The 22,084-nt window shown below is 53.7% G+C and overlaps 2 protein-coding genes across 4 annotated transcripts in view; one reads left to right on the top strand and one right to left on the bottom strand.

The window, feature by feature from the left end:
• Positions 1-890: 890 nt before the first annotated feature.
• Fkrp (fukutin related protein) lies at positions 891-10,874 on the bottom strand. Of its 3 annotated transcripts, none has more exons than XM_021246167.2 (3): positions 10,351-10,874; positions 8,599-8,660; positions 891-3,664 (listed from the first exon to the last, which is right to left on the bottom strand). In XM_021246167.2, exon 3 carries the CDS (start codon positions 3,623-3,625, stop codon positions 2,132-2,134), a length of 1,494 nt encoding a protein of 497 aa, XP_021101826.2. In that variant the 5' UTR covers positions 3,626-3,664; positions 8,599-8,660; positions 10,351-10,874; the 3' UTR covers positions 891-2,131. The 3 variants fall into 3 exon arrangements, with proteins under 3 accessions (XP_021101826.2, XP_012921776.2, XP_004867146.2); XM_013066322.3 differs by having other exon boundaries at positions 10,346-10,370; XM_004867089.3 differs by lacking the exon at positions 10,351-10,874 and having other exon boundaries at positions 8,599-9,975.
• Positions 10,001-22,084, top strand: part of Strn4 (striatin 4) — a 24,985-nt gene continuing 12,901 nt past the window's right edge. Inside the window, 6 exon segments of the mRNA XM_013066317.3 lie at positions 10,001-10,177; positions 10,180-10,304; positions 17,254-17,357; positions 17,787-17,860; positions 19,142-19,220; positions 21,719-21,916. Coding sequence (XP_012921771.2) covers positions 10,018-10,177; positions 10,180-10,304; positions 17,254-17,357; positions 17,787-17,860; positions 19,142-19,220; positions 21,719-21,916 — 740 coding nt within the window. The 5' untranslated portion in view covers positions 10,001-10,017.

Here is a 22,084-nt window from a genome sequence, read left to right as displayed (position 1 = left end):
CCAAAATTTATATAGAAATGCTCCTGACAGGAAACCATCGTGGGCTTATGATTAAAGGTGAGGATGGGCTATCAGTAGTCAGACTCTGGATGTCTGGGGCTCAGAAGATGAGGCAAACGCTCCTCCTCAACCCTCTGAGGGCACAACTCCATCATGATGTTACGTGCCCAGGGAGGCAGTGACTTGCCTGAAGTCACAAAGAGACAAAGTGTCAAGTCAGGATTTGAACCCAGCCCTGTGGGGTGGGTGCTCTCATCATCCCCATCTCCCAGAGGCAAAGCAGAGGTCTGAGTTCATGCTGGGGACAGGAGCAGTGATTTGAAGCTGGCTTCTGGCACCTCAGGGCCTGTATTTTGTTTGTTTGTTTTTGGCACTGGAGATCGAACTCCTTGCACTTTCGAGGCAGGTGGCAGAACCACTGAGCTAAATCCCCGGCCATGTGTTTTGTTTTTTGAGACAGGGTCTTGCTATGTAGTCCAGGCTGAACTTGATCTCAGTGATCCTCCTGCCTCAGCCTTCCGAGTGCTAGGGTTACAGGTGTGTGCTCCCCCCCCCCCACAACAGCTCAAGCTTGTGCTTTCATTTTTTTGTTTCAAGGACTAGTGTCTCACTATGTCGCCCAGGCTGGCCTAGAACTCCTGGGCGCAAGTCATCCTCCTGCCTCAGTCTCCAGAACAGCTGGCATCACAGCTGCACACCACTGAGCTCTGCTTTTAAAAAAACTATACTCACTTGGGCCAGGGATTTAGCTCAGTGGTTCCAGCTCCTCCCTCCCAAGTGCAAGGTCCCGAGTTTGATCCCCAGTACCAAAAAAATAAATAAATAAAATAAAAATAAAAAGGCATACTCAGGTGGTATGCAGAACAAGTCACTGGGATGAGGCAAGAACATAACTTCTATTTATATTCCCTTTTTATTTTAAAATGTAATAACTTAAATCTTATACACTGATAGCAGTATTTGTGCATAATTTATAAACAGACACACACTGGAGTACATGACCAATACTATTTACCCACGGAATGGCAGTCTCCCAGCCACTCTGGGTGCCATTTCTAGAGGGGGTGTAGGGAGGAGGTCAAGTGTGGACTCTGGAGCCCGACAGCTTGGGTTCAAGTCCCTGATCTGCTAGTTCTGAAGCTCTCTGCCCTTGGGCAAGTGACGTCACCTCAGTTGTCCGCTACAAAATGGACCAATAGCAGCTGTCACTTCAGAGGGGTGAAGTGAGGACAAGTCAGTGAGTCTGTTTAACACTGAGTGAGGCATGGTGCCTGATAGATAAGGGCTCCGTCACTGTGAGCCGAGCTACTGTTGGCCTCCTGGCGAGTGGGGCGCAGGTGCTGAGAGCTGAAGCTCTGAGGTAGGGTAAGGAGTGAGCTGGGATCCATACCCCGTTTATCCACAGCCCAAGGCGCTGTTCCCTCCTCAGCAAGTCTGGGTTAAGAGAATCCGGGAGCTCACAGTCCCGCAGGGAAGGAGTCACACTGCAGAGGGTGAGACAGCCACTGCTGCTCCACCTCCCACAGTCCTTCTGAGACCAAAGGCTGAATAGATGCGATGGTTATGGAACCCTGGCAGCCACAGGCCGCCACCAGGAGCGGGACAGACACGCCCTCTAGTGGAGCACGCGATCCCAGCAGCCAAGGTCGGGCAAGCTTATTGCCTTACCCAGCCCTGGGAATCGGGGAGGAAACTGAGGCAGAGACACTCCCCCAAAGTAGTAGCGCCAGAATCCAGAACCTACTCTCTTTCCCAAACTGTCCCAGATCCGGGCACCGGACACTTCTTGGAGGTTTGGGACTTGCCAGGCCCCCAAAGACGGCCTGCCATCCCTGCCCCTGTCCAAACGCCAGCAGCTCTGCCAGTTACTCGGATGACCCAGGATGTCCCGTCACATCCGCCCCTCACAGTGGGCAGGACCACTGGGGAATCTCTGGGTGTTGCTTCCGGTCCTGGTTCCTTCTGGAAGAGCCAGGTTCTCGCTCCCTCCCAGGGCTTCTTGTCTCCAGCACACGGACCCCACACTCCATTAAAGCTTTTCCACAACCAGACAGACCCCAGAAAATAAAGGAAGCTCCCCGTACTGAACGTTCCCCTCACCCCAGGGCCCCCAGGTTCCGGCGTCGGAGCTTCAGCCACCTGTCAAACTCAGGAGTGCGGGGTTCGGGTATTCTGGGTTCTCAATGACCCCAGGGCCGAACTTGAGCTCCAAGAAGCGGCGGTAGTTATTGGGGGCCTGAGCCACAAAGCCGGCAAAGGGCAGGGGCACTAGAGGCTGGAGGAAGTGCTCGGGGAACTCGACGTCTTGCCGGTGGTCCAGCCATGTGTCCTTGGTCATGACCCCGTTGCGGGGGTAGAAGGGCCACAGGTCCACGTGCAGGTGGTTCGTCTCGCTGTACTGCACGCGGAAGAAGTCGCCCTCCACGGCCTTCTCCCACACGAAGCCACGCTCGTCCACCACCGAGCCGGCCTCGGCCCCCCGCAGCTGCTCGCAGTTGCCCACGTCCTCCAGGTAGATGCCCAGGTCCACGTCGTAGTCCCAAGGGATGATGTCGCCGTGGCGTGCTGCCCCCAGCAGCGAGCCGCCCTCCAGCCAGTAGCGCACGCCCGCGGCTTCCAGCACGCCCACCACGTAGCGCGCCGTCTCGCGCAGCGCGCGCAGGCAGCACGGAGGCGTCCAGCGCCCCTCGTACAGGTAGGCGGGCGTGTCGCCCACCACAGTCCCGAAGCAGCGTGCACTCTCCTTGCTGCAGCCGAACCACTCGAGCCGCCCACCTGGCCAGCTCACCAGGCGGATGCCCAGCGCGCGCAGCAGCGCTGCCCGCCTCGCTCGCCCCTCGCGCTCTGCCTTCCAGCGCGCGTGTGCCGTGGCCAGCGGGGGCTGGCGGGCCGAGGCGAAGGGAAGGGCCAGCAGCTGGACTGGCCAGCCACGCAGGGCGGTCTGCAGGAAGAGGCTGCTGCCCAGCGGCCGTGCCAGCGGCGCCGAGAGGTTGAAGAGGTCTCGGGTGTGCAGCAGAACCACTGCGTCGCCATCCAGGGCGTCGCAGCGGGGCGTGGCGGGCAACTGGACGTAGTGGGCTGTCCACTCCCGCAGGCTGACATTTAACGCTAGGCAGCGGGCAGGGTTGGCAGTAGCGACTGGGGCGGCCACCAGGCGTGCGCCTCCTGCCCGCAGCGCCTCCACCATGCGCTCTAGCTGGCCTGGTGACTCGGCCCGAGCCCCATCGGGCACCAGGGCCACGAACTCGGTGGCTACGTAGGTCTCTGGGCGCGAGGCGGCGGCAGGCCGGTCCAGGGTGGGCTGGAGCAGGGCCAGGCGAACATTGGGGACGCGGGGCAAGGCGAGAGGTGGGTAAGGGAGGGTGTCGGCCACCACCACCACGGGCTGGGCTGGGTCTTGCTGCAGGAAGGAGTCCACAAGCTCTGGCACTGCGTTGTCAAAGGTCTCAAACTCTCTCACCAGGACGGTGACGCGGGGACCGGGAGTGGTTGTCCGGCGGGGGCTGCGGGCCCGGAAGTTCCTGGGCTGGTGCTGCAGCCATGAGAAGTAGAAGAGGACCAGGAGGTTGAGGGTGATGGCGGCTGCCAGGGCAGCCTGGGCAACCTGGCAGCGCGTGAGCCGCATGGGGCCGAGGCCAGGCCCTAGCTGGGCAACCAGGGCATCCTGGGGAGACAGAATGGAAGGGGAATCTGGAGCTGGCTATCAGAAGCTCCCTCCCCCAGCCCTCCCACCCCTTCAGGGCTGGACATGGAACTCAGGGCCTCCCATGCTAGGCAAGTGCTGCCACTGAGCTACACCCCCAGCTCCCATTTCCCCCATTTTTTTCTGCCAGGACATCCTGACTTCCCACCCTGGATCTGGCAACTACTCTGGGCTCCTATAGCTTCCTGGGGTTTCCCAACCTCGACCTGACCACTCTTAAGTCATCCTTGTGTGGGAAAGGGTCTTTGTCTCACAGTGGATTGGGACACCATGAGGGTGGCACCTGAGACTATCTTGCTCACGGCTGGCTTCCCAGCACTGCCCAGGACAGAACCAGGTACACATTTCGTGCTTAGGAACCCCTGCCCTCAAGTGAATCACTTTCTTTGTTCAGTCTCATCCTTCAAAAAGCCTGTCAACTTCTTCAGATTCAGGGTCAGTTATAAACACCTTGACTCCATTCCCAAAACCAACTTGCACCTCCTCCTGGAAGCCAGCCCTGATCTCCTCCTTGCTTTCCTCCCACTCCTGGCCCCCAGCATTACCCCAAGCTCCTCCTCCTGCCTCTTCTCACTTCCCCAAGCCACGGGCCATCAGGTGATCTTCCTGATGGTCAGCCAGATCACTGATTTTGCAAGAAAAGCCATAAATGTAAAAAAACAAAAACAAAAACGGCAGGCCTTCAACTCACTATGTGGCCCAGGCTGTCCTCAAACTAGTGGCAGTCCTTCTGCCTCAGCCTCCTAAGTGCAGGGATTAGAGATGTCCTACCATAGCTGGCCAATATGAATACATTTAATGCCACTGGACTGTGCACTTAAACCTGATTACGATGGTAAAATAGTAAAATTTTATCTTATGTGCACTCTATTACAATTTTAAAATTTTGAAATGGATTGGATCACATCAAAAGAGGATGTCCCACCCAGCCCCCCATGGTGGCACAGGCTGTAATCTCAGCATTCTGCCATGCAAAGGCAGGATTGCAAGTTTGAGCCCAAGCTGGGCAATTTATTGAGACTTTGTCTCAAAATAAATAAAAAGGAGGGCCAGAGATTTAGCCCAGTGGCACTGAGCCTCCCTTGCAAGCCCGAGGTCCTGAGTTTGATCCCCGGTACCACAAAAAAATAAATAAATAAAAAATAAAAAGGGCTGGGGCTCAGGGACAAAGTCCCAGTACAGTCACCACTACACCACACACAGGCTGCCCACCACAGGGCACATAAGCCCAGCCCCATTCACTGGCCACACTCCCTGGCAGGCCCTAGATGGCGCTGTCTCCCCGTCCCCATGGACTTTGAAGGTTTGCCTGGTCTGGGCATAAGTGGTATAACTCTGGGTTCCCAGCAGGTGCTGGAAGTTTCCCCAGGCAGGGTTATTACAGGCTTCTGCCCCTCCCCAAGAGGGGGGATATCAGAGACCTAGCCAATCTTCCCTCCCAAATACTTTTGTCCCCTCCTGACCATTTTCACAGTTCCTTCCCAGTCTGGATCCACCAAGGCCCACCAAACCATCCCCTAATCTTCTGCCGGAGTCCTGTCCTCCTGGTAGCCAGAGGGGGACACATATGACCTCTCCCTCCCTGGTCATAACTTGCCATAGCTCCCTAGTGCCCAGGGGAAAAGATTAAAGCTGTTTTGAACATTCCACTTCCCTGCCCACCATTCTAGCCTTATCTCCTGCCATGCCTCTCTCAAATTCTGGACCTAAGTCACCTGGCACTTTTTCTCAAACTGGTCTTATTATTATTATTTTTTTGGTACTGGGAATTGAACTCAGGGCCTCGTGCTTGCCAGGCAGGTGCTATGCCGCTGAGCTACATCCCCGGCACAAACTGATCTTATTCCTAAGTCACTGTGCATTCTGCTCCTGTTTAGAAGGGTCTCCTTTCTGGCAGCCCACATTTTTCTTCTGGACAACTACTTAGGCTTGAGGGTTCAGCTCAGGTGCCCCCTCCTCCAGGAAGCCTTCCCTGAATCCATGTTGAGGGCTCCTTCCTGGAGCCCTGCTCTGGGGAAGGGTCTGAGTGCCCCACTGGGCGTGCGCCCTGAGAGAGCAGAGTGAAAGCTGTCTCCTTCACTGCCTCGACTCCACATACAGCCAGGAACTGAGAATGCAGGGGGTGAAAAGATGATGGCCAAAGTCAGGGTTTCCTCAGTTTGCAAAGCCCAAGAAGGTCAGGGAGCCAAACTCTGCCCTTCTGCCATGTGCCCAGGCCCTGGTCTTCCTGCTCGCTCCCTCCCTCCTGCAAGGCAGGAATGCCTTCCCTCCCCTTTATCCACTCCTAGTTCTGTTTGTTCTTCTCCAATGTAGTCTGCACCACACTTAAGAATCTGGAGGTTGTTGTAGCTCTGTGGTAGAGTGCTTGCCTAGCAAGCATGAGGGCCCAGGTTCGATCTCTACCACTGAGGGAGAAAAAAAGAATCTGAGTTGCACATTAAAAGTAATTTGCAGGGCTGGGGATTTAGCTCAGTGGCAGCACACCTGCCTGGCAAATGCAAGGTCCTGAGTTCGATCTCCGGTACCAAAAAAAAAAAAAAAAAATTTGCAGGCTAGGGTGTAGCTCAGTAGCACAGCACTTCCCTACCATGCATGGGATCTGCAGCCTTGCAAAAAAAAAAAAAAAAAGTGACTTTGCCAGGCACTGCAGCATGTGCCTGTAGTTCCAGCCACCCTTAGTAAGACACTGCCTCAAAAAAAATAAAAGCCAGACATGGTGGTGCATGCTTATAATCTCAGCACTTGGGAGGCTGAGGCAGGAGGATTGCCAGCCTGGGTTACACAGTGTGTTCAAGGTCAGCCTGAACTATATAGTAAGACCATGTGTCAAAAAAACAAAACAAAATTTAAAAAATGTTGGTGATGTAGCTCAGTGCGAAGGCCCTGGATTCAGTGCCCTCCATCCTGCATAGTACTGAAAGGCAGCAAGAGATCACATTCTTGCTACCACCTTTGTCCCCTGTTCTACACAGAGCACTCAGAGGGATCCTTTAAAATTGTTAGAGCTAGCACGGTGGTACAGGCCTGCAATCTTAGTGGCTCAGGAGGCTGAGGCAGGAAGATTGAAGTTTGAGCCCAGTTTGGGGAACTTAGTGGCTTAGTAAAACCCTGTGTCAGAATAAGAAATAAAAGGGGTTTGGGATGTACCTCAGTGTGAAGGCTCTGGGTCCAATCCCCAGACTCCCACCAAGAAAAATCAAGTTAGAGTTAGAACTGGCCCTGCCTCTTCTCAGGCCCCCCCAAAGGCTTGCCTGTTGCTCAAAGGAGACATTATGTCCTTGCTGTTGTCACAAGGCCCACATCGGTGCCTTTCCCACCTGCTCTTGCACCTCCAGCCACACCAGCATCCTACCCATTCTGCAGATGCACCTGTAGCAGCCGAACTGCCGTGTACCTACCTGGCTGCTCCTGCCCAGCCCTCAGGTCTTGGCTCAGTGTCACCTTCCAGGGAGCGCGGCTCTGGCTGTCCTCCTCAACAGTGCCTTTCCCTGTTACCCATGCTTCTCCCCTATCTTGGCCTTCCTTTTCTCCCTGGATATGGATTTGACTTTCTTGTTTGTTGTCAGCGTCCCCATGAAGGGCAAACAGTCCACTTTGTTTTGTTCTCTGATGTATCCCCAGAGCACAGCTCAGGGCCTGGCCTACTGCATGTGCTCAAGAAGTGTGCGTCCAATGAATGAGTGATGTAAATTGTTAAGAGAGGGAAACTGGTTCAGAGACCGTGAGACCAGAGCCAGGTCTCCACTTCCAAGCCCACAGTCTGTCTGGAGGACGCTGGGCCAGGAGCTGCCCAGCAGAGCAGAGGACAGAAACTGGGTTCCTAGGGACCAGGAGCTTCGATGGCCAGGTGCTAGCTGTGGTGAGGGTGTGAGGGGAGCGAAGAAGGAAAAGAACCCGACAAGTTTGGTCTTGGCTTCATGAACTCAAAGGACTACAAAATTATTTGTTGGGGCAAGGTCAACGGAATGATTTGTTGTTGTTGTTGCTTGACACAGGGTCTCGCTATGTAGTTCAGGTTGGCCTTCAACTCAGTGTGTAGTCTCAGGGTTCCCCCTGCCTCAGCCTCCCAAGTGCTGGGATTACAGGTGTGGGCCACCATGCCTGGCTCTAAATGATGACTTTGAAGGCCTGGATGTTCTACATTGTTCTGAATCAGGATCTATAACATCACAATTCCAGCAGTTCATAGCATGCCAGGCCCTGTTCTAGGCACTTTGGAAGCATTCACAGTTCCGAGCATTTCACTGATTTCATCCCGATGTTATGACCGAATTTAAAGATAAGGAAATTCAGGCACAGAGAGGTAAGGATGCCTGCTTAAGATCACAGGTGGGACATGGTGGGCCCAGGATTTGATCAAAGAACGTGGCTCCAGAGTCATGCTTTATATCAATAAACTCTGCTCTCTCTTGGGCCTCACCGTCAGCCCAGCTCTTTAGTCCATCTTTGTTGAGTTTCCCCAGCCTTAACCTGACTGGTGCTGGCAAAACTGAATGTGGCTTGGTAATTAATTCAACTCATTAATTCAACAGATGTTTACGGAGTGCTCTCTGTACCAGCCCCTGTGTTCTGATGACACAGGATGAAAGAGGCAGTCACTGGGCTGGGACTGCTCCAGACAGAAGACAAAAACCAAATAACTTACAGACATGTAGCTCAGGAAACCAGCAGGCATGTGAGCCAGAAAGCCAGGGCACATGCACAGAAAAGGTGGGGAGCAGAGAGTGGAGCTGGGACCTTACTGGTCTCTCCACAAACAGTGCAACTTCTTCGTTCCCATCTGGCCTGAGCCTCTGCCCTGGCAGCAGGTAGAGCAAATGAGACTGGTGGGAAAGCCTTTGGGGATGAGAAAAAGGCAATTTCCATGTGAGTGCTGGGACACAGCGCCTTCTTACCTCCTAGGCTGTAGGCTGGGGAAGTTTCAGGAGGGCAGTTCCAGTCCAGCTCAGCTGTTCCACTGAGGGAAGGAAAACCAGAAAACCACAAGTTAGCTGATTCGGCACAATAGAACCCAATTTCATCGTTCCCAAGAAAGTGACACCTACAAGGTCAGGGAACCCTTTTTCTTTTTTTTTTTCTACTAGGGATCGAATCGGGTCCTTGCGTTTGCGCAGCAGGCATCCAAACCAGTGAGGTAAATCCCCGCCCTCTGGGAACCCTTTTTCTTGAAGTCCTATAAACTTGGGCACCACCTGGGGCATCTCAGGAGTGGAATGGGGTGGGCAGGAGGGATGTCAGTTTTCATACCAACCTATAACCATCCCTCTCTCCTGAATGTGCTCAGAAAAGGTAGGGCTAGTATTGTTACCATGACAACTCCTTCCCTAGACATATTGCCTCCTACAGAAAATCCCAAAATGTCCCGACCTTGCTTGGTGAGTTTAGTTCCTAAGGTCACTGGAGAGGGTAGGGGAGTTTGTCCTGTTATCATAGTAACCAGTGCTCGGGTTTGCCTGTTCTCACCCCCTACCCCCATGCACATATGGTCCAGATCCTGTAACCACAGCAACTGCTTTGCAGGAGAGAATCCCCTCCTTTAGATAAAAACACCTGGTGGGTTAGGTCCATGGACCTCCCATGATGGAAAGGGAATGATGGTTACCATGGTAATCCCAACTAGGTGGCTGTGGAGGAGGGGTTGGGGAAGAGATAGTATTTTTCTTAGAGGCAAGTGACCTTGGGGCTGGGGTTCTTCCTACCTGAGTGCAAGGTGTGGGGGTTCCCATAGTAACTGATTATGGGGCAGAAGGACCACGAGAGACTTAGGTTACCTTAGCAACCTCCTCCTGGTGAGGACAGAAGAGGTTTGGGGCTCCAAACTACAAAGGGGTAGGGGAGAGGAGACTGGGGTGCTCTAGTCTGGGGAAGGGTTATCATGACAACCGACCTGGCCAGGAATCTGAGAGGACAGGACCACTGCTGAAACCACCCAAGGAGGCCACCCTTAATTTCAGAGTGAAAGCGATTGTGCAGCAGGATATTTGGGTCTGGCAGAAGGCTCTCTCTTTAGAGCAAAGTGAGAGGAGGGGGGCAGAAAGCAGCCCCTTCCAAACTCTCGCTCCTGCGTGGGCGACCGTCGTGCGGGTCTAGGGTCTCCTTTGCCCTCGTGGGGTGCGCGCCCCCCCGCCCCCCGCCCCTCCCCTGCTCAGACGTCCGCGCGCGCGCGTCACCGGGGGCGACCCGGGTGGGCGAGGCTCGCGCCCGGCCTCGTGCTCGCACCGCCTCCCCTGGCCCGGCCGAGGGCGCGCGGGGGTTGGCGTGGCCGCGCAGGCGCGCGAGACACAGCGGGCGCGCGGGCCGGCCCCGGGGCCTCCATGATGGAGGAGCGAGCGGCCGCCGCGGTCGCCGCCGCCGCCTCCGCCTCCTCCTGCCGCCCGCTCGGCTCCGCTGCGGGTCCTGGCCCGCCTGGGACGGGCCCCGTCTCCAGCCCTGCCCCCGGGCCCGGCCCAGCAGGAAAGGGTGGCGGCGGCGGAGGCAGCCCGGGCCCGCGGCCGGCCCGGAGCCCCTGAGCCTCCCCGGGATCCTGCACTTTATTCAGCACGAGTGGGCGCGCTTCGAGGCCGAGAAGGCCCGCTGGGAGGCCGAACGCTCCGAGCTGCAGGTGAGCGCCGCCGGGGACCCTGACCCCCCGCCCGGCCCGACCTCACCCGCCGCTGCCGCCGCCGCCGCCGCCGCCGCCATCTTGGAGCAATGGCCGCCGGGACGGCTGGGAGGGGGAGCGGAGGAGACCGCGAAGGGCCGGAGCCGGCGAGAGGCCGTCCGCGCGGGGCCGGGGCGGGAGAGTCCTGGACGGCTCGAATGAGAGTGGCAGGACTGGGGACGGCAAGGACCGAGAGCGACGGGTCGAGACGAGAGGAGGGGGCGGAGGGACCGGCACCGGCGGGAGTGAGAGAGAGGGCGCGGGCCAGGGGCTCCGAGGCGGGCGGCGCGAGGCCCGGGACGGTCTCGGAGAACTCGGGGCAGGGTCCCGGGATGAGTCAGTGGGGGAAACCTTGGGCGTCCCTTGTCGAAGTGAGCTGAGGTTTTCAGCGTGCTGAGGGACAATCCTCCCAGCCCGTCCCCGCCAGGTTCGGGCTGGAGGTTGCCTGCGTCTTGGGTGGACAGAGGGAACACTCGGGGGGCCCGGGACCCGCTGGGGGCCTCGGCAGGTCCGGGAGAGTCGGGAGGAGCGAAGGGAGGAAGTCCGGGATTCCAGTATGGGGCGTGTTTCGAGGCAGTTAGACGGGAGGAACCGAAAGATGGCTGTGAGGACTCCGGGAGTGGGAGGAGGGTTTTGAGGGGTCTCAGGATGAAGGTGTGCCCTTTTCTCCTAGAAGGAAACTTTGGGAAGCCTAAGCATGTGTGGCAGAGTGCAGGGGACGAGTTCCTGGGTTGGAGGGGTGGACAGAACAGTGTACACGTCCTAGGAGTAGGGGTGGGACGGCTTGAGAGTGGGAGCGCCAGTGTGGGGGGATGTTGGGGAATTTGGGGTGACGGCCCTGAGATGGGAGGTATGTGCAGGATGTTAGAGAGGGAGTCCTGAACTGGAGGGGGTGGTGGCTGGTCATGTCCGGTGTGAAGATAGGGGACTTGGGATGAGAACAGTGAGGAATGGGGGCACCCTGGGGTGATGCGTTAGGAGGAGCATATTGTATTGCAGGAAGGCAGTGAGAGGAGGCATCTCAGAGGGATTCTAGGGTGAGATGTGTCTGTAGAAGATCCTGGGGAAGCACCCCCATGGCTAATGGAGGAGGGGAGAGAGGAATGTGGTATGCAAGGATGTATGGAAGAGGCTGGGCTCTGTGACCTTGAGAAACGTGGGTTCTTTTGTAAATAGTGTCTGGAGGAGCCTGGGGATGGGGAGGTAGGTATTTGAAGGGATGCAGGTATGGGCTGCCAGGAGTCAGAGGACTCCCGGGCTGGGGTGTTACTAACAGAAGTTGTCAGTACTTGCACCTGGCAGCCCATCTTTCCTCTTCCTATTTGTCATTTCCTATCGTTGAAGAAGAGACCCACCTACTGTATATAACTGGTTAGAATTTTGTCCAGGGGCTGAATAAAGAGGGCATCTCACATTTGTGTATCTCCCCCTCTACCCCCATCTTGGGTGGTAGCAGAGGCTCTGGCTAAGATGGGAGAGGAACCCTTACATAAGTGCTCCTTCATTGCCCACTTTACTTCAAAAGCTCTTTCCCAGCATACATCTCATTAGATCTTCTCAATACCCCATTATGTAGGCAGGGCCAATGTCATTACCTCATTGAGCAGTAATGATAGCAGCTGCTATTTATTCAGTGCATATTATGTGTTGAGCCTGCTGTATTAAGCACTTTAGATATATGCTATCTTTTTTTTTTTTCTTCAACATTCTGGGAGGGTAAATTATATTATCTTTCCCTCTTTTTGTTTGTTTTGCTCTACTGGAAATTGAACCCAAGACCTTCACGCTGAGCTACATCCCCAGCCCATTTTTTTTTTTTGAGACAGTCTTGCTAAGTTGCCCAGGCTAGGCTTGAACTTGGCAGTTCTCCTGCCTCAGCCCCCCAGAGTACTGAGATTACAAATGTGTGTCATTGCATTCACACACACACCCAAGCAGAAGAGGTAGCAGGCTTTGTGAGGGCAAATGATTGATCAAGGCTCACAGTAGTGAATGGCAAGGCTGTCCTGTGTTCTTTCCCTCTCTGCTTTTGATTATAGGTGAGAACTGGCTCAGTGATGCCCGATGGCCTCCCCAGGTCATCCATGTGGTCATAGCAGAGCCCAGACTGAGTCTTGGTCTTGAGAGCCTCATGTCAGTACATCCTACAGCACCCAACATACCACCTTTTTTTCTAAAAGAGGGCCCAAGTGGGTGTGTTCGATCCCATTGCTTATGCCTCTCCTCAGAGTTGGAGGGGAACTTGGGATTACTCTGGTAGGGTTTTTTTGGTTTTTGGGGTTTTTTTTGGTACCAGGGATCGAACTTGGGTCCTTCTGCTTGCAAGGCAGGTGGCAGAACCACTGAGCTAAATCCCCAGGCCTCCAGTAGGCTTTTTCACATCTTGGCTCCAGCGCTCTCACTGTGCTTTTTTTTTTTTTTTTGTACCGGGGATTGAACTCGGGTCCTTGCACTTGCGCAGCAGGTGGCGAAACCACTGAGCCAAATCCCCGGCCCTCACTGTGCTTTGTTTTGTTAGATTAATAAAACTCAACACGTCAGGCATGTGTGTTTATACATACATATATGCCATATGTGCATGTAGTAGGTGTGCACGTATGTATGTGAGTGACAGGGAAAAGTATCTCGTTCTTCTCTCCATCTCACCTCCCCAACCTGTGGTTGCTGTCAGTAGTCTAGGTGCGTGTGTGTGGTGGATGAGATCATACTGGATGTACCACTCTGTGACTTGTCCTAGAATCATCTTTTGATGTGACTTTCCTATCACTCAAGAGCTGTTTTCCATTATTTTTTATAACTACATAGTATTCCATTGTGCACTGTACACAATGTATTCCATTGCTGTACTGAAGCCTTTTTTAATTGATCCCTTTTGGTGGACTTTGAGGATTGTTTCCAGTTTTTCCCCTATCAGGAATGTCTTTGGTGCATATGCTTATCTCCTGTGTGAGTGTGAAGCAGAATGGATGAGTGCAATAGTGGAGTAGAAGTGTTTATAAAATGGTGATAACTCTTACACACCTCTCCTGCAGCACTTACAGAAGCTTACAGAAGGCCCCCACTTTCCCATGAGGTCCTTCCCAGCCCCTGCCAGGAAGCACTGACTTGGAGGGGGCAGCAGTGGTGGTATGGAGATGCAGTCTGATAATAGGCAGGAAGGTGTTTTGGGGGGGATATAAGACTTATTATCAGTCTGATAATGAGTGGGCAATATGGTTTCTGTTTTCTTTTTTTTTTTCGGTACCAGGGATCGAACTCAAGACCTTGTGCTTGCGAGGCAGGTGTGGTGCCACTGAGTTGAATCCCTGGCCCTAATATGGTTTCTGCCTTCAGAAACTTCCAGGCCAGCAGAGGAGGTGATTTGTGCAGGAGACTGCAGAGAGCTGTACAGGCTCATACACAGTTGAGTTCCCGGTTGCCTGGCCCTGAGGTTCTATGGCCCTGCCTGTGTGCTGTGCTGTGCTGGGTGCTTCTAGAAGGAACCTTCTGGGGAGAGATCTGACCAGGGTGTTCTTGTGGGAGAAGTGAGGTGTAAGGTGTAGAGCTCTCCACTCCCCACTTAACTCCTAGTGGGAACTTCTCTGTGCCAGGAGCTTCGAAGCCTGGGAAGGAGGAGTGTCAGAGCTGCAGGGCTCCCAGCACTGTACTGGGGCCCCCGGGACAGACAGGTCACAGCAGGAGTACAGGCTGCGGCTCCAGGAGGAGTGAGAAAGCCTGGCAGTTGCTGCCTTTCTGGAGAGAGGTGCAGCCCTGTCCTAAACTAAGGTTTTGAAGGCCAGTGTGCAGTCTGGCCAGCTAGAGGGAGTGGCCTTGCACAGAGGCGGTGATCAGAGCCCTTCCAGATCCCAGCAGCACCTGAGGCCCAAGGCTCATGCTACAGATCAGACAGTGGGGCTACTGGCCCTTGCGGTCTGGAGAGTCTGACTGGCCACCAGCACTTCCTTCCTCTTTTGGTGGGTTTCCACCAATCTGAGGCACTTCAACCACATCTTTCTGGTTCTGTTTCCTCCTGTCCTTTTGTTTTGTTTGTTTGCAGTAAATGGAGATTAAACCCAGGGCCTTCACGTTGAGCTACATCCAAGCCTTTTTGTTTTGATTTTGAGACAGGGTCTCCTTAAGTCACTAAGTTGCCTGGGCTGGCCTCAAACTTTCAATCCTCCTGGATCAGCTTCCTAGATTGCTGGGATTACAGACTTGCATCACCATGCTGGCTCCTCCTGACCTTTTTACACATTCATTCTGGGTCTGTGGTGCTGGAGTTCAAACCCAGGGCTGCATGTGCATGGCAGGTGCTCCACTACTAAGCTGCAGCCCGATCCCTTTTTGTGCATCCTGATGCAGCCATACTGGCCCTTTTTGAGTTCCTCAGGCCTGCTGTGCTGCTCTTTTCTCTGTCCTTTGCCCAAAGGAAATTTCTCTCACCTGACTGTATTCTGGTCAAACTCAGGTCTTAGCTGAAAGGTCATTTCTTTGTCCCTCCTCCTGTTGTATCCTTTGCTCCTCCTCATGGCTCTGGTCACATTTTGCGTGGGTTGTTGCTGCTCATAGTTGTCCCCTACACCAGATAGAGAGCCCTGTCGGGGCAGGAACCTCGAGGCTCTTCAGTTCCTCCCCAGTGCCTTGCATAGTGCCTGGCATGCTGGGCTCACACAATGTGACCATGCAGTGTCGCCAGGCTGCACTGCACAGGGCCTGTAAAAGGATCAGTAACGGAGGCCCAGAAAGGCAGGCAACAGTGAGAGGACACTTGGGGCTTGTGCCTGGTGATGGACCTTCTCCTCTCTACCTTGTGAAACAGTCCCTGCAGTAGACGTGGGGACTGAGAAGATATGCAGAGGACAGGTGTGGGTCACGTGAGGAGTGTACGTGTAGTGTTGGTGAAAGCATTAAGAGGAAAAAAGGTCCCATCCTCTCAGTGCACAGAAGAGGTGTCTTTTCCATGTGTATGGTGACATATTTACTTGTTGCTTTTTTGTCCTGCACCCCCAGCCCCTTAGAATACAAACCCCATTTTGCTTAGTGCTATATCCTGATTTATGGTTGGGGTTAATAAGTATTTGTGGTGTAGATGGACGATCTTTTGTCATACATCAGTGTATCCCCTTTTATTTGTCCAGAAGGAGGCGTACCATTGCAAAGGTGTCCATAGCACAGATTCCTAATGGTGGGACTGATGGGACACAGAAAGTGTGCATGGATTGTGCTTCTGGATACTGCCGGCTTCCCTTCCAGGAAGGCTGCAGCTGTACCTGACCCAGAGGTGTGCATGGGTGCCATGGCCCTGGCCCTGCTGGTGTTGGATATCACTTATCATAAGCTCAATTCTCACTTTTGGCCCTGGAGCAGAACAGAGGTGAACACAGCAGGTAGGCCAGGGTCTTTTGAGCCCCAAGGAGAGAAAGAGCCGCCTAGGTGGGCATCTGAGAGGCTGCCCAGGACAGTTAGAGCACAGCCTAGAGGAGGTGTCTTGGGTCAGCCTGGGAGCTTCTGGTGGAGCTCTCAAAGCTCATGATGCCCAGGCAATTTGGTGGCTGGAAGATTGAGCTGTCCACAAGGGCAGGGGGGCCCCAGTCCACAGCATTTCTACCCAATTGGCCTTGTATCTCAGAAAGCTGTGCTCATTTTGAAGTTGTGAAAGAATAGACAGAAACAAAAATGACAAGAGTTAGAGGTAGGAGCTGTGAGTTAGCCTTCATTCTTTTTTTTTGGTACCGGGGATCAAACCCTGGCCCTTGCGCTTGCGCAGCAGGCGGCGAAACCACTGAGCTAAATCCCCAGCCCCGAGTTAGCCTTCATTTTGAGCTAGGCCTCCATGGAGAACTGAACACAGGGGAAGGACTCCTATACATCCCAGTTTCTGGAGGGGCAGATGGAGGCTCAATGACCTACCTAAGCTTATGGAGCAAGTAAATGGCTTAGCCGGATCTCATGCTCACACTGTCCCTGCTGGACCAGTGGAGCCCTCAGGGAAAAGCCAGGAATGAGCCCTGTGCCAGGGCTTTGGCTAAAGGGCTTCGAGAACATGGTTAGGGGCCAGGATCCTGCCTCGAGGGCCATTGCTACAGTATTTCCAAAAGGCCTGTTGACAAATGAACAGACGGTGTGAAATGCTTGGAAGGAGCCTGGGCCATTCTCACACTTGGGGCAGACGTCGGGATGGATGGTCCACATAGTGGGGCTGGTGGGGGTCGGGTGGTAAAGCTCCTGCGCTGCAGCGGGAGCTGAGCTGAGCCACCCACTCTTGTCCCTGAGCTCCAGAAGTACCTTCCTACGCCTCTGGGAAACAGATGCTCTGGAAGGAATAGTGGGCTGCCACCTCCACCAACAACCTGAGGGATAGCAGCTGATGGGGGTATGTGAGGGGGAGGTCAGGCTGTTAGCATCCATCCCCCCGCCCACAGTCCCAGACCTGACTTCTCCCACAGCAGCAGCTAAGTTAGCCCATGCTGGCCCTGTTTTGTTTTGTTTTATTTTTGCTTTTTGAGACAGGGTCTTACTATGTAGCCCAGGCTGGCCTTGAAGTTACTATGTAGCCTAGGCTGGCCTCCTGCCTCAGCCTCCCAAGTGCTAGGATTACAGGCGTGTGCTACCATGCCTAGCTGGCCCAGTTTTAATTTCATGAGTTGAGAAGTCTTGAGCTAGGGATTTAGTTCAGTGGCACCATGCCTGCCTGGCAAGTGCAAGGTCCTGAGTTTAATTCTTGGTACCAAAAAAAAAAAGTCTTCAGCTCTTTCATTGTGGATGACATGGCTGGGGACACTGGAGACAGAGCCAGCCAGCCTTGCTTTTTAAGTGCTCCACTGAACCCTGGCATCACTGTGGGGTCAGGACTGGAGCCGTGCTGAGTGAGTAAGGGGCTGACCATCACCAAGCTTGAGCTCCACTGCTCCTCTTCCTTCTGTTCCCCTAGGCTCAGGTGGCCTTTCTCCAGGGAGAGCGGAAAGGGCAGGAGAATCTAAAGACAGACCTGGTGCGGCGGATCAAGATGTTAGAATACGCGCTGAAGCAGGAAAGGTGAGCCCTGTGCTGTGCCAGCCACCCTGCCTTTCAAGGGCGACTGCCTGCTTGGGGTCCTGTCTTCCAGGGGAGGGCTCGAAGCGAGAAGCGAGGCAAGGTAGAAGATTCAGAGTTGGCATCAGAGTGGTATTCGTGATGATGGCGGCCCCCTGTGTGCTACATCCTGGGCATTCACCCTCTCCCCCATACCCCATCTGCCTGCTGGATCTTGTTGGCTTTGTTTCCCATAAGGAAGGGAGACCTCAGGACCGGCATGGCAGCTGGCCTGACTCCAAAGAGCTGGCTGCACCACTGTGTCTCCATGCCACCTTCTGCAGGCAGCTGGGTGTGTGTGTGAGACACAAGTGGATGTGGGAAGCTCTGGGATTGGGGTTTCCTGAGGTGGCTGCTGGTCAGGTCTTTTACTGAGTAATCTCTCTTGTTTAGGGCCAAATATCATAAACTGAAGTTTGGGACAGACCTGAACCAGGGGGAGAAGAAACCAGATCTGCCAGAACAAGGTACCCCAGCCCCTGGCTGCTCAAGCTTCCCAGGCTGGGAGAAGAGGGGACTCTAAATCCGCTCCCTGGCTGGCACTGTGCTGGCCCCCTGTAGGGGTGAGGTCCCTCTCCTCATGAGCCGGATGAGCCGCTGCTGGCAGCACATTGCCTACTCCTGTGGGGAGAAGGAGCCAGCTATTTATAGGGTGCTGTGAAAAGCTCGGAAAGACTTCATTGAAGAGGCAGTGTTTGCACTGGGTTGTTATTCAATTATTCTTCCAAGAAAAGTTTGTGAGGTGCTGGCCTTGTGTCACAGAACCAAGGACACAGTGGAGAGAAGATAGACATGGTCTCTGCCCTCTGGGCTCTTGTAGTCTAAGCCTCTAGAAACGAGAGTCAGTTCCCTGGGCAGGGAGTGAGGGTCGTGTCCCAGGTGAGGGAGGGTGGAGTGTCAGGACAGGGAGTCAGTTGTGTCCCTGGAGCGATGGTCAGTGCAGCGGGCACCACGGGCTGGCCTTGGTAACACTGAAGCTTGGCCGAGCAGAGCTGCAGAGGTCTTGCCTGCCAGGCTGCAAGTGATTATTACCTCAGGTCAGATTCCTTCAGTTATGATGGAAGTTCCACAAGACAGGGCTGTGTAGCCCCAGCCTCTAGTCAGGCACAGCTCAGATGCCAGTGAATACTTGATGAGTAAAACACTAAACAGATTATCCAACTGGATCTTCAGCGCAGTCCCAAGAGGTAGATGCTGTTATTCCCCTTGTTTCCAGTAGAGGAAGCCGAGGCTTAGGTGGGTGAGCTAACCTGCTGCTTGGGTCCTACCGTGGTGTGGAAAGTGGCAGAGCTGCCCATCATTCTCCTAGAACCAGGGCAGCTTCTAACTGGGAAAATAACCTCCCAGCCATTGAAGGTACAGTCTGCTCTTATCTGGGGGTGGTTTGGGGAATGATGGTCAGGAGACCGGAGATGAGTGCTTCCAGGAGTAAGAATTAGTGAGAACAGCTGGGCATGGTGGCACACACCTGTAGTCCCAGCACTCAGAAGGCTGAGGCAGGAGGATCACCCCAAGTTCAAGGTGAGCCTGGGCTGCATAGTGAGTTCAAAGCCAGCCTGAGCTACATATCACCCTGCCTCAAAACACACACACACAATTCCAGAAAACAGAGTGGGTTTAGTATACTCAAGAAGTGACATGGAGCACTGGTGTCAGGGATAGATTTGGGCCAGGGGTGAGGAAGGTGGGTGAGGTGATGGGTGAGTGGCAGTGCTCTGAGGCAGCCTCTTCCTTTCTTCCTGTCCCAGTTCCCAATGGCCCTGTGGAGTCAGTCACCCTGGAGAACAGCCCTCTGGTGTGGAAGGAGGGACGGCAGCTGCTCCGACAGTGAGTGTGGGGGCTGGGACAGGATGGGGCAGGAGATAACCCTGAAGACTCTGCAGTCCTCCCTGCCCTTGCTGGGGACACTGATCTGTCAGGATCCCAGCCAGCCATGGCTGGAACGGCTTGTCACCTGGGGTGGAGCCCTGGCTGGGGACTCACTACAGATGCCAGATTTGGGGACAATCACTCTTGGAATGTGACCCCTAATGCCTCTGTGGCTTTTTTTTTTTTTTGGAACTGGGGATCGAACTTGGGACCTTGCACTTGCGAGGCAGGCAGCGGAACCATTGAGCTACATCCCTGGCCCACTGTGGCATTTTTAAAAAGAGTAATGTTAAAACAGTTGTGTGTGGGGCTGGGGATGTAGCTCAGTGGTTCTGCTGCATGCCTCACAAGTCCAAGGTCCCGAGTTCGATCCCCGGTTCCCCCCCCCAAAAAAAACAACAGTTTGTGTGTGTGTGTGTGTGTGTGTGTGTGTGTATGGGACCATAGAACCCTGGGCCTCAAACATGCTAACCATGCACTCTTAGAACTGAGCCACATCCCCAGCCAAATGATTATTATTTTTTTAGATGATTATTTTTTATTACTGAAGATATGTTTAAACTTTGGAAAACATAGAAGAACAAAAAGGAAAGTAAAAGCACTCATAAATCTACTGCCTGAGGAATTTTATAGCCCCATAAATGTTTTGATGTGTTTACTGTTGATCTCTTAACAAGTTCCTGCTGGCTTGAACCACCAGTGATACATGCCTGACTGTCCCATTGGTGGCTTGTACCACTTGGTGGCAGTGTCCCGTGCCAGTAGATGTGACAGAAATGCACATATCCCCCGTAGTTCAGAGCTGCCTGGCAACAAGACATATGAGGTACAGTCCCATCATGAATGTGTTAAAGATTTGGGCAGATAGACTGCCCATCCCTTCCATGGCTGTGTGTGTGTATGAAAGCTGGGATTCCCCCTTCACTGTTTTGTAATGCTTTTGCTAAGTGTTATGGACACCTTCCATATAAATTATTTCTGTTGTATTTTGTTGAGGTTGTTTTTCATTTTTCAGTACTGTAGGCAGTGTAATGAACATCAGGCTGCTGTCCTTGACTTCCCAAAGCACCATAGCTGCAAGTGAAACTGCCAGTGTTGATTGTGTGCAAACAATAACCCTAAGTGATTATGAAAGTAATGATGATCGTAATGGCCCATGCTCATCAAGTACCTTTTATGGGCCTGGCTCTGTGCCAGACACTTCCCATACATTGATTCACCTAGTCCCTGTCCCCATGCAATACAACACCCAGTTGCCTCAGTCTCATAGGTGAGAAAGGGTGCATAGAGGGGGTTTGGTTGCTGAAGGGCACCCAGTTAATATGTCCAGGGCTGGGGTGGACCCTGGGCAGTCCACCCTGCAGCCCATCTTTTTTTTTTTTTTTGATACTGGGTATTGAACTCAAGACCTTGCGCTTGCGAGGTAGGTGAGGTGCCACTGAGCTGAATCCCCGGCCCAGCCCACCTTAACCGCCACACCTCCCACCTCTCCTGTGGGGGGATGGCAGTCTCAGCTGCTCACTGGCACTTGAGAGATGAGACAAGCAAAGGGAGGTGAGCAGGGCTCCCCAGGGACCTGTGAACAGACCGGGCTTCCCAGCCAGGGCCTCTCGTAGAACGGCAAGGAACTACCCTCTTTTTTTTTTTTTTGGTACTGGGGATTGAACTCAGGACCTTGCGCTTGTGAGGCAGGCGGTGGCACCACTGAGCTAAATCCCCTGCCCTAATCCTCTTATTTTTTGTTTGGTTTTTTTTAACCTTTTATTTTTTGAAGACACAGATACCCACAATTGACTTTTTGTTCTTTTTTTCTTTTTCCTTTAGGCTATTCTCAGATGATTTCATTTTTTTTTTTAATTGCAGAAGCAACAAGTGCTCACTTATAGAAGTAAAAAAGGTGCAGAAGGGCCTCTGGTGTCCCCCACACCGCTTGACAGAGGTCACTGCTACTTAGTATGTGCCTTTCTAGGCTTCTTGGGGGCGTGACACAAGTGTGTATCTGTGTGTGGTGTAAACCTAATAGACACCCTAACACTTTTTTGGTTTTTCTTTTTCTTTTTTTTTTTTTTTTTTTTCATGAAAACTGGAATCCCATGGAACTTACCATTTTCACAGTGTTTAGCATAGCCATCTAATGGCCCTCTGCTGTGGTTACTTTTGGGTGGTGTTCCTATCAGTAATTTGCTGTCACAGCCCTGTCCTTGGATGTTGAGGCCAGCTCCCCGTACTTGGGCTTTCCCCTGCAGTCTGTTGGGGACACTTTGAGTAGTAGTGATTTGTGAACCAGGGCTTCCATTGGCAACAGTCTTGAAAGTGGCCCTGCTGTGTACAGGGTGTGCTTAGAGAAGACTGGCATCTGCTTTTGTGTGACCCCTTGGCAGGTGGTTGCAGTCTGTGCCCTGCAGTCTGTGAAGAAGTTCAGGGGCATCTGACCCACCTGGCCCTTCCCTCTCCAGGTACCTGGAAGAGGTGGGCTACACGGACACCATCCTTGACATGCGGTCCAAGCGTGTGCGCTCCCTGCTTGGACGCTCCCTAGAGCTCAACGGGGCTACTGAGTCCAGCGAGGGGCCCCCCAGGGTGGCACCTAATCCTGGGGGCCTCAGTGGCAGCGAGTCCCTGCTGGTGAAGCAGATTGAGGAGCAGATCAAGAGGTGAGCCCTGGGCTGGTGGGTGCTTTTCTCCCCCGGCTTCTCCAGGCCCCATTCCCCAGGCTCAGCCCTGCATACCTCTCAGCTGTGTGAGCATTTACTGAAGGCAAACCCTGGGTGACTTCCCAGGACACAGCAGGGAACAGGACACATGTTGTCTCCACCCTTGGA

This window comes from Heterocephalus glaber, unplaced genomic scaffold (assembly GCF_053883595.1).
Source record: "Heterocephalus glaber isolate CG9 unplaced genomic scaffold, H.glaber_assembly_v1.0 deba00001744, whole genome shotgun sequence".
Classification (NCBI taxonomy): domain Eukaryota; kingdom Metazoa; phylum Chordata; class Mammalia; order Rodentia; family Bathyergidae; genus Heterocephalus; species Heterocephalus glaber.
This window is presented reverse-complemented; position numbering and strand designations above follow the sequence as displayed.